Source organism: Urocitellus parryii, chromosome 6 (genome assembly GCF_045843805.1).
Source record: "Urocitellus parryii isolate mUroPar1 chromosome 6, mUroPar1.hap1, whole genome shotgun sequence".
NCBI classification, from domain to species: domain Eukaryota; kingdom Metazoa; phylum Chordata; class Mammalia; order Rodentia; family Sciuridae; genus Urocitellus; species Urocitellus parryii.
In genome coordinates this window covers 109,930,197-109,941,973 of record NC_135536.1, presented here as the reverse complement: position 1 = coordinate 109,941,973, position 11,777 = coordinate 109,930,197, and the positions used below count along the sequence as shown (strand labels likewise).

The 11,777-nt window shown below is 38.7% G+C and overlaps 1 protein-coding gene across 6 annotated transcripts in view; it reads left to right on the top strand.

Annotated features, from left to right (window-relative positions):
* Positions 1-3,452: 3,452 nt before the first annotated feature.
* Positions 3,453-11,777, top strand: part of Ints14 (integrator complex subunit 14) — a 34,946-nt gene continuing 26,621 nt past the window's right edge. For 2 of the 6 annotated variants that reach the window (XM_026384830.2, XM_026384827.2), the window contains exons 1-3: positions 3,453-3,524; positions 7,479-7,745; positions 9,771-9,878. In XM_026384830.2, coding sequence (XP_026240615.1) covers positions 7,524-7,745; positions 9,771-9,878 — 330 coding nt within the window. In that variant the 5' untranslated portion in view covers positions 3,453-3,524; positions 7,479-7,523. Of the gene's footprint in view, positions 3,525-3,544; positions 3,811-7,478; positions 7,746-9,258; positions 9,289-9,770; positions 9,879-11,777 lie in introns of those variants that run through there. The other 4 variants (XM_026384828.2, XM_026384833.2, XM_026384832.2 and 1 more) reach the window with 4 other exon arrangements.

The following is an 11,777-nucleotide window of genomic DNA, read 5'->3' as shown; positions in this document are numbered from 1 at the left end:
AAGGGACCCAGATCATGAGGGGCCTTTATAAATTTAGACTTCCTAATATTTTTCAAAGGAACGGGTGTTCTGAAATTCTGAAGTTCAGTTCTACTTTCTTAGAGAAATGTAGCATCTACCAAATTTTCTCTGCTTTCTCTTTTGGCTCTTTTTCCAATAACCCTTCTTCTTTTCTGTCTACGCTCTTTCCACAAATGCATATCTGGCATCATATGTGCTGGGGAACCAGTGGCAGATAAAGCTCATTCCTGTTTACTTGAGCAAAGGCAAAGTTAATCAGAATTGGAAACATATAAAAGCTTTTCTTGTTCAGTGAGTCTTTCCATTATTTTAGAATAGAGAGAAGCTTTGTCATTTTCTCAAATGCTCTGGAAAAGACTAAAAGAGTATTGAGAGCAATTAAAAGAAAAGGGCCACAGTGTCTTCATCAAACACATTGCAAGGGAAAAGTGACATGGAAGGGAAAACCTATAGATTAAAAGAGTTTGGAGATACATTAACAGATATCAATGTTTGGATCTTACTTGGATCATGATTCAAATAACCAGAATGTAAAATAATAAAAATAACGATGTTTATGAGACAACTAGATATTTGAAAGCTGACTAAATACTTGATGATATTAGGGGTCTTCTGTTAACTATTTTAAAACTGATAATGATATTATAATTATGCTTTTTAAAAAGTTCTTCTCTTAGAGCTGGGCATGGTGGTGCACGCCTATAAACCCAGCGGCTCAGACACTGAGACAAGAGGATTGTGAGTTCAAAGCCAGCCTCAGCAAAAGCAAGGCGCAACTCAGTGAGACCTTATCTCTAAATAAAAATACAAAATAGGGCTGGTAATGTGGCTTAGTGGCCAAATGCACCTGAGTTCAATCCCTGGTACCCCCCAAAATTAAAAAAAAAAAAAAAAAGTTCTTCTCTTAGAGATACATACTGAAATATTTTAGGACAAAATGTTATGTTATCTGGGATCTGCTTCAAAATAATATGTTGGAGAAAAGTAGACAGATGTATAAATAAAACAAGATTGAAGATTGAACTGAGAGAATCTGGCTAGGGGTACGTGAGGATTTATTATACTATTTCCTCATCTTTTATGTGTTTGAAATTTTCTATAATAAAAAAATTTAGACAGGAGAAGGGTCATATTTATGATTTATTTGAACTTCTACTTCAGTGAAAACAGTAGGACAGGGAGGAGGGACTGACAGCAGGGAAAGGCTGGCCTAGAGCCTGGACTATGATTTAGGAGAGGACAGGGTCCAGACTAGAGAGGGTAAGAAGGAAGATGAAAGACAAAGGACAGCACAGGGACTGTGAGAGGGGAGAGAAGAATAGGAGAGGGAAGCGGTCGCACTGCTGCTCCTTTCTCTTTTCCCCACTTACTACTTACCCTTCACCTCTGTAGATGAAAAATCATTTGGGGAACATAGCAACTAAGATTTTCCGACATCAAACCATGAAACTCCAATTCAGTCAGCAGGGCCTCAGAATACGCATTTTCAACCTGTGCCTTGGGAGAAGCGGCTATCTGGACCTCCTTGTGAGTTCCAATACCTAGACCCTGCAAGTGGCTTGGTGTTTCTGACACTAATCTTTATTTTGCCAGACTATGACCAAACCATTCTGTCTTTCAGAGCCTTTGCAAGAGCAGTCCACTGCGTCAAGACAGAAAAAAATAAAGGAACTGGGAGATTATGCAAAGGAAGCTGTTCATTGATTTCCTTTAATGTAACTGTGGAAACATGCAAACACTGAGGGTCTCTTGAATAGGGAAAAGAAATTCATTACCTTTTGTGCCAATGTTCTCTGATTTTATATTCTCTGAACAACCTTTGATTTTTAATGGCACTCTAAGAAGAAGGGGGAAAAAAATCAAGACACTTAATGGTTGCCAGGAGTGACACGGTCCTCTTGACAGTTATATCTTTTATCATCAACGTCAATAAATTGATCTTTTGCCTTCCATATTTTCTGAAAGCCTGTTATTCAGAAGAACCAGTTTCACCCATCAGCAAACTAAATAAACTTAAGCTTTAGAACTGGGTGAGGAAATGAATCAGACCATGGATGTGAGCTGGAACTACAGGAACAATGGCTGAGTTGTCACCACACATCCCTCTGAATTGGAGAAGATTAAAAATTATGATTAAGTAATCCGGCTGCAGCCTTACTTACCTAGAACCCACTGCCTGCTCATGCATAACAAGATCTTGAGAGCATGAGACCAGTCAGGTTGAGGAAAAAACCTTTGAAGCAAATAGGGCAGTCTGCAGGCCCAGGGCCTTGAGGTTGGTGAAGGTATTCCCAGTCTTCCCAGAGACAAACTGCCTTATCTGCCACTTCTTTTATAAACAGGAGACAGGAGAGAACTATATGCTACTGGACCCACACTCTCCCACAGAACAAGTTGTGAAAAGTCAAATAGACTTGGTTGTTCAGTTCAAAGCATTTCCTTCCTTGTTCCACGTCCTATTTCACCCCATCCTAGCTAAAAGATAAAGAGGAAAATGTCCTAGACCTTCTAGAGGACTGTCTGTTTCCACTTGTAACCTAAGTAATACAACATTGTGTTTTGAACCACAACTTTGAACCAGTGGCCTGCTGACATGCATTCAAGACTACCTCTAATCAATAAAAAAAAAAAAAAATAAAAATGTAAAAAAAAAAAAAAAAGACTACCTCTAGCTGGCATTCCCTGGCTCCCTACATAGTTAATATGTCACCTCTTGCCTCCTGATGGCACAGGCTACAGTGGAGAATGGGGGGGGGGGTGTGGCAATCCTTTTTATTTTTTTCTTTTGAGACAGGTTTTTGTCAAGTTGCGGAGGCTGGCCCCGAACTTGCAATCCTCCCGCCTCAGTCTCTTGAGTCACTGAGATTACAGGCGTGCACCATTGCGCCCCGGGGTAAGGGGAACTGACTGAACCGTCCCTTTCCTTCCCTCCAAGACTGGAAGCTGGAAGGGAGATAATGTGAATATTTGGGCTGAGACCAAGACATCAAGACTTGATGTAAATTAGGCTCAGGTAAATTAAGAAAAATATAGAGTGCTAAGTAGGAGCATTCCTCAGCCAGGAATTATATTTTTAAAAGTTTCTGTCACCTAGTTCAGAGGATGTGCGGGAGGAGTATGAAGAGGCAACTAGTAGGTAACAGGGCAGAAATGTGAAGGGGTCACTGGCCAGGTGATGCCTACGGGTGAGTGAGGGAAGGGGCCAGATTAAATATGGGCGGGGAGCGCTGGAGAATAGGGTGAGGGAGAGAGGGGGCCAGGCGGACAGACCCAGCCAGCGCTCAGCGAAGGTGGGGGCTTGTAGGGAGAGTGGCGTCGAGAAGGACGCGCCCCCTAGCGTCCCTGCCGAGCTATAACCCTGCCGCGCCAGTTCTTGAGGATCCGCCCAAGCCGCACGCAGTGCCGACGCCAGGTTCCCTTTGGTCGCGCGGCCCTATAGTTCCGGCTGTGGCGCGCGGGCGGAAAGTTTAAGTGGAAGGACCGTGGCTGGCGATGGGCTAGGGGTGAGTGGGGGAGGCTGCGGGCCGCGGGTTCTCTTTCGCTGCTTATTGGGAGAAGGGTGAAGGGCGAGGGGTGAAAAAGAACGCAGGGCCAGCGCCCGGCCTTCTTGCCGCCCCGGGAGCCGGCCCGCACCTTCTCTGAGGCGCTCGTTCCGGGGCCCTGCTCCCGGCCTCCCCTCGCCCTGTATCCCGGTGTGTCCAACTCCGCGTGAACCTCACGATTTCGCCCTCTGACCCCTCCTCCCTTGAGACACGTCCAGACCTCACATGGTTTTGACTGATTTTAAAGGTAAAATGCATCCTCCGATTGCGGTCCAAATGTCGGAAGTCTGTGTTCCGTGCTGGGCGTTTCGAGATGAAGTTGTACCCGAGAACTCCGAGCGACTTATTAGGGTGGACCGAAAGGAAAGCCCAAGAGTAGTGGGGACTCAGAAATTCAAATAGAATCACGCTTTGAGAGCCACATTTCTGAGAACCAACTTTTTAAAAAATGATCAAATGATCACCTTCAGGGGAGAGTCCTAAACATGGAGCAAAGTGGAGTCGGGTGACTAAGATGTATTCTCATGAGTAGGCTTTTGGAGAAAGGACAATCCTTGATGTCGGAAGCGCTGTGTGTAAACAGTACATATGGCAGAGGTTAGGACGAGGTAGCGGGGTAATCGGAGGGTCACAGTCAGCCCGAGTGAGGGTTCCTGTTATTACAAAATCGCTAGACAGGTGGGCAGAGATTTTTATTTTATTTTTAGTGAGGCCCAGTAGGCTTGAATGAACCATCCTTCAGGAGCATTCAGTTCCCTCTCCTACCGTTGTGCTTACAACCAGAAAACCCACAACTTTGCCACTGTTGAGGAGTTGCGTTTGGGAGTGGACACAAATAAATCAGAAGAAAGAACCAGCTTCACAGGCAAGATTAATAGCTGTGGTCACTCATTTCATGGTCTGGAAGTGCATTTTCATACCTCATCTACGTAAATTGTTGCTCATTCTCCTTAGAGATGAGGATACTTGGGGATGACTTCTAACCTCTTTTCCTTCCTTCCTTCCTTCCTTTCTTCCTCCCTTCCTCCCTCCCTCCCTCCCTCTCCTTTTTTGGTACTGGGTATTGAACCCAGTGGCATCTTACCACTGGGCCATGTCCCGAAGCCTTTTTTATTTTTTGAGATAGGGTCTTGCTAAGTTTCTGAGGCTGGCCTCAAACTTGAAATCTTTCTGCCTCAGCCTCCCAAATCACTAGGAATAGAGGTGTGTGACACTGTGCCTGCCATGATCTCCAACTTTTAAATAACATGAAAGCCTCTATGAATGAATGGAACTACAGGATCTGGGTAAACTCTGTACCTGGGCAGAGGTGTAGGAATCCCTCTTATCTCTATTTGAAGGAGAAAGAGAGAAGGAAAGTGTTTCTGGTATTCAGAATTAAAACTTATAATATATTTTGCTGAAGAATTAATTTTATATCTGATGACTAGGGGTAGTTCATTAGTCATTATCAAATATTTGTTGAGCACCTACAATGGACCAATTATTGGGATGAGTTCTGAGGAGACATTGGTGGGCAAAATCAGACATGGTCCCTGCCTTTAGTGAGTTTATGATCTGATGTAGTATATTTGAACCTATGGTATGGGGGAGCTGGGGTTGTAGCTCAGTAGTAGAACCCTTACCTAGCACATGTGAGGCACTGAGTTCCATCCTCAGCAACACATAAAAATAAATAAAAGTATTGTGTCCATCTACAACAAAAATATTAAAAAAAAAAAAAAAATATATATATATATATATATATATATATATATATATATATATATATATATATATAAATGACATGGGACCTCGTTTCTTGAACAACACAGCCAAGACCCAGAAAGAAAATTAAAAAGACTGCATAGACAAAATAGTACAAGTTGATATACCTAAGCTTATCTGTTTTATAAAAGAAACCTACAGACTCTTATAGCCTGATAACTTTGATATTGGACTCACTTTTAACAAGCTTGATAAACTGTATTTCCAGCCATAGCAACCAAGATGGAAAAGATTAGAAAAAGGGAGAATCATCACACAGAATTACTGAGATAAGTGGAATGAAAGCTGATGATCTCAAAATTAGAAGCAAAATTTGAAGCCACAAAAACAGAACACAGCAGCCTGGATTCTTTCAGAATAAGGCAGTACTTCCATGTACATTCTATTTAATACTTGTACTATTTATGCAGAGAAGGGTTGAAATGGAAACAGGATTAGTGAATTAAATCTAAATTTTGATTTAGAACTTGTCAAAATCTCCATTTTTCTTGGAGCATCCCTCCAGGACAGTGTTCTGCAGCACACATTTGAGAAAATGCTGATATAAATAGAAACATCAGGGTAGTAGTGTGCTGGGTAGTATTGGTATTCAAAGTGATGATGCCTAACAGGCTGAATTATGTTTACCCACAAAGTCTAATGATGCAGAGAAGAAAGATACACATTTTAATTTTTTCTATCAAAATGGATAAACATTTTGGACTTCTAAGGGAGTCTGAAAAAGTAATTTTTATCTCTGAGTTAACTTATTGGTGTTAATTAGATACACAGACATTACTGTATTTGAAGATATATCTAACTGTTATATGGTTAATGTTATATGGTTAATAGACTTCCAATTTGACCTCAGTCCCTAACCTCTATTTATAATAACATTGTTTCCATGAATCAATATGTTCGGAGACACTGCACTAACAAACAGTCTGGCCATTGTTAAATGTTTGGAAGTGAATCCCAAAATATAAGTTAATGAACATTAAGTTTCTAAACTGTTTATATTGACTTAGTCTTCCATAGTTGTGTATGGTATATGCAGTGTGATTTTTATTAAGTTGTAGCAATGAATACATATCCTATGACTGGCTTTTCTTAGCTATTAATTCATTATATAAATATTTCTTATATCTGTGTCATTTATGTATAGCTATATTTCATTGTGTCAAGAGACTATAGTTTGTTTAACTGTACAGTAGCAGCAAGCTGTAGCTCATGAACAGGTCTATGTATCTGTGATCTGTTTTATTTTGAGCACAGAAATATTTTCTTCTTGCTAATTCTTTTTTTAATGTATTTTTTAGTTATAGGTGGACACACTATCTTTATTTTTATTTTTATGTGGTGTTGAGGATCAAACCCAGTGATTCATGCTTGCCAGGCAAGCACTCTACCACTGAGACACAACCCCAACCCAATCTTCTTGCTAATTCTTAATCCATGAATTAAAGAACCCTTTGCTTCCTCCATTTCTACATTTTTACTTTTCTACACAATTACATAATTCCAGCTTTCATGCATATGCTTTAATTTTCTTTTCCTTCACAGTTAAAAAACTGTTGATGCTATTAAGAATCACAGTTTGTTGTTTTTGTCATGCTTAATGATTTCCAGCATTGTCTAATTTGGATTATCACTTTTCTAGTCCTTCTTTTTTATATTTTACATTTATATTAATCAAACAAGGGCACCAAGCCACAAAGAGAGTAAATGCTTGTGTTAACACTACTGTATTAAGATACTGATGGTGGTAAAAGAATGGTCAAATGCCAAATAGTACTACCATATGTCACATAGAAATGTTCTCAGTAAATTAAATTTTGGCAAGATGGTATATTAGTGCTTATTATATTAAGTTGTATAAATTTGAAAGTTATGGGAATCAAGGGCTACCTGAATTTAATGCTTTTTTTTTAATCAATAGAAATACTTACGGTGGCCCATTTAGCAGATGATTTTAGGAGTGGTCCTCACAGCTAACTAACCTGCTTGTGTCCCTCTCACTGAATTCTTTGTTGGGTGCCCTCACCTCAGCTTCACTAGGGCAGACCTCCACTTATTTCTGGGAAATTGGATAAAATTGTGGTGAAAATATTTTTCCTTCTTATGACATGTAAGACCTTTTTATTTTCCATGACATTTCTCTGTTTGTAGCTCTCTGTCTGCATTCTGACTGGAAATACTGGGATCCTTTCCATCATGCCAACGGTGGTGGTAATGGACGTATCCCTTTCCATGACCCGACCTGTATCTGTCGAGGGGTCCGAGGAATACCAGCGTAAGCACTTAGCAGCCCACGGCTTAACAATGCTGTTTGAGCACATGGCCACAAATTACAAGCTTGAATTTACAGCGCTCGTGGTTTTTTCATCACTTTGGGAGCTGATGGTCCCCTTTACAAGAGATTATAACACCTTACAGGTACAAAAAGAGATGTTATTTATGTACAGGGCCCACATTTTAGAACATGGAATTATTTAATAAGTGCATGGGTGCTTAATGTGTATAGCTACTAAAAAAAAAAAAAAAAAAAAAAGATTCACAACCAGTAAGGTCTTATGCCTTTCTTTGGTAGAGCTATGAGTTGGTGGTGGGGTTGTTGCCTTGTTTTTCTTCTCTTAGTTTTCTAGAATTCTCTTTGGAAAGGCAAGGACTTCAGGATACAATTCTTTGTTCCCTAAAATTCAGGGTCTTTAGGTTCAACATTTTACTTTTTTCTACTTTCCCATAAAACTTGAGGAAATGAAAAATAGCCCTAAAAAGAAAAAATGGAAAAAAAAAAACTTTTTCTTGAGTAATTTAAAATAACATTGCTTTCCCAACAAATGGCTTTGGTTTATAGATGCCAAGAAATCATTTTAAGCCTTGATCAGAACCTTCTAAAGGTGGTTTGTGTGATACACTAGAGAATTTACTTCCTGACAACATCTCTCAATCATTAATATTTCCAACAATGTTTAGCACAGTGCCTTGCCCATAGTGAGTAGTCAATAAGTGCTTGTGAAATTAAACTGAACAATTTAATAATCATTAAGCAATTTAGAAATCCAGGACCAAGGGCTGGGGATATAGCTCAGTTGGTAAAGTGTTTGCCACATATGCACAAGGCCATGGGCTCAATCCCCAGCACCACAAAAAAAAAAAAAAAAAAAGAGAGAGAGAGAAATCCAGGATCAATGTAATTTGTATTTTTAAAAATATAAGTAATAAATGTTTGTCAAATCCTTTCTTTTATTATCTGACTTTTTAAGAGACAGAAAAGCTTTTTAAAAAAAAAAAAATTCTGAACCAGGCACAGTGGCATATGACTGGGAATACTGTAATCCCACCGACTCTGGAGGCTGAGGCAGGAGGATTGCAAGTTCACAGCCAGCCTCAGCAAAAAGAGGCACTGAGCAACTCAGTGAGACCCTGTTTCTAAATAAAATACAAAATAGGGCTGTGGATGTGGCTCAGTGGTCTAGTGCTCCTGAATTCAATCCTCGTTTGTTTTTTGTTTGTTTGGTTTTTGTTTTTCCTCTTGACAGAGTCTGATTATATTATGTAGCCTTACCTTGAATTCATGATCCTCCTGGCTTAGCCTCCCAACTATCAAGAATGATAGTCATACTCTACCACCACTCCTGATCACTCTAACCTTTTTACAAGTGATTATGCTCAGGATTTCTGATACTGAGTGGTTAAGAAATTTAGAGAGTTGCTAGGAATGAGGAGTAATGGTTAAAACCAGGAGCTCTGTAGTCAGACTGCTTGGGTTCATATCTAGGCTCAGCCACCTATGTTCACAATACCTGGGAAAGTTATTTAATCTTTCTGTACCTTAGATTCCTCAATTAAAGGTGGGGTTAAGCTGAGTATGGTGGAGCATGCCTGTAATCACAGCTGCTCTATAGGCTGAGGCAAGAGACTGCAAGTTCAAGGCCAATCTCAGGAACTGAACAAGACCATGTTTCAAGATAAAAAGGTCTGAGGATATAGGTCAGTGGTAGAGTGCATGCCTAGCATGTGCAGTGCCACACACACACTCACAAAATAGGGTTTAAAATGCTGTAATGATTAAATGCATGTAAAATAGTACCTACAATGGTGTTTAGGATATAGTTAATATTCAATAAATTTTGTCATTTTTTTGATGTTTTTTAAATTCTTGATTTCAAAGTTTTCCTTCAAGATCCACTTATAAAGAAATAAACTTAGGGAACTGTCAATTCTTACCTAATAAGAGGATGGAATAAAAGGACATATTTAATTATCCTCTATAGTTGAGAAAATCCGTTTTACTGGTTTTGTTGTTGTTGTTGTTGCTTTTTAAGAACCTAATGCTTTGGGGCTCTCAAACACAATGTCCCTTGTGTAACATTCATATGTTGAGCAGTTTATGGTGTTTTCTAATAACAAATTAAAGAAGTAAAGAATAATGAGCAATTTTATTTTTGATTCAATAAGGAAGCACTAAGTAACATGGACGATTATGACAAAACCTGCTTGGAATCCGCATTAGTTGGTGTTTGCAATATCGTTCAGCAGGAATGGGGTGGTGCAATTCCTTGCCAGGTAATGATCAATTCTTTTTCATTGCCCTAAGTTAAAAACATTAACCACTGTGGTGCTTTGATTTTCTTTAGGCTTTAACACAGCATGCATTTCTAATTTCCTCAAACTATGTTTTATACAATTGGTATCTTTTAAAAAGAAGGCACTAAATCACTCTAATCATATCACACTAATCTAATCTAAATCACACCAATGTGCTCAGAAAGCAGCAAAATTATGCCTAAAGGAAAGAATCCTCCTAGTAAATTGACTTATTGAAAACTAGTATTGTTGTATAAAAGACAAAGGGCTCACAGTGGAATTTTAGAACTGCACTCCCTGGAAGGGATGATTATAATTTTGAATGATAGAATTGTAAACATTAGTATCATATAGTCTGTCTTCATTATCTTGCTGTAGGATTTTTTTTCAGCAGACTTTTAACCGTCTCAGCTCTCTAGTTGTCTAAAAAGTGAGGAGTATGAATGTCATAGTCTATTGTTCTTGGAGTCCCCAGTGGATTCACATTAGCCTCAAATTACAGCAGAGTAATAGTATAAAAAAGAATTGGAAATTTGCTGTAAACAGGAAGAAAGCAAACATTACTGAAAGGAAAATCATTAATAGTCTACAACGAAGGTAGCAAACTTTTTCTGTATTTTAGGTTGCGGCAATTATTCAGTTCTAATGTTATTGCATGGAAGCCATAGGTAATAAGTAAATGAGTGGGCACAGCTCTTTTTAAATAAAATTTTATTTACAAAGCCAGCTTTGCAAATAAACTATGACTGTGGCCATGGTTTTGCTGGCCCCTGGCGTATGGCTTTTTATTATAGTGTCAAACACACGATTCCTGAGTAGTGTAAGTGTTTTAAAAAAAAATGTAGTCATAAATGGACAGAATGCCTTTATTTTATTTGTTTATTTTTATGTGGTAGTAAGGATCCAACCCAGTGCCTCACACATGCTAGGCAAGCACTCTGCCACTGAGCTACAGCCCCAGCCAAGTTTTTTTTTTTTTTTTTTTTTTTTAATTAAAAGTAAGATTTTAGTTGTCTGGGAGTGAGAGAAGAGTAAGGATTAATCCCAAAGAAATAGGAGGGAATATAGGAAGTAATAGCACCATCTTTATCTAAATAGTAAAGATGGTGACATATCTGAATGCAGTTGTCAACACTAAGAACTGTGTAGTAAAGATTTACTACATGTAAATTATCTCTCAGTAAATCCCAACTCTTTTCAAAAGCTTTTTTTCTTACTCTGAAAGCCACTCTATTTGATAGAATATAAACTCTTTGGTTCATGAAGACCCTGAACTACAATTAAAAGGTTAAATCAAATCACTTTTGTTAAAGAAGCCTGTTAATACCTTTTGATCAATTCCTTTGATAAGTTAAAAAAGTGGTGGGGGCTGGGATTGTGGCTTAGTGGTAGAGCACTTACCTAGTATGTGTGAGGCACTGGGTTCCATCCTCAGCACCACATAAAAATAAATAAATAAATAAATAAATAAAGATCGTGTCTATGGACAACTGGAAAAAAAAATGTAATAGCTAGACCTTGCGTACCATGTAGACTTCTGCCTTTTAATATTTTTCTTTCTTTGAAAAAAAGAAGAATATAATTTTGAGATTTACTGTACCCTGAAGGTGAGGGACTGACCTAAATCCACTTAGACTTGTTAAATGAATGAGATCCAAACACAGTAATAGAGGTGGTAGTTATTAGTGATTTTTGTTGTTGTTGTTGTTTTGTAGTTGTAGATGCACAGCATGCCTTTATTGTATTTGTTTATTTTATGTGGTGCTAAGGATTGAACCCAGTGCCTCACATATAGGCGAGCACTCTGCTGCTGAGCTCTAGCCCGAGCCCCTAGTGATTATTTTTATAACCATTTACCATCAAATTTGTTTAAATGTG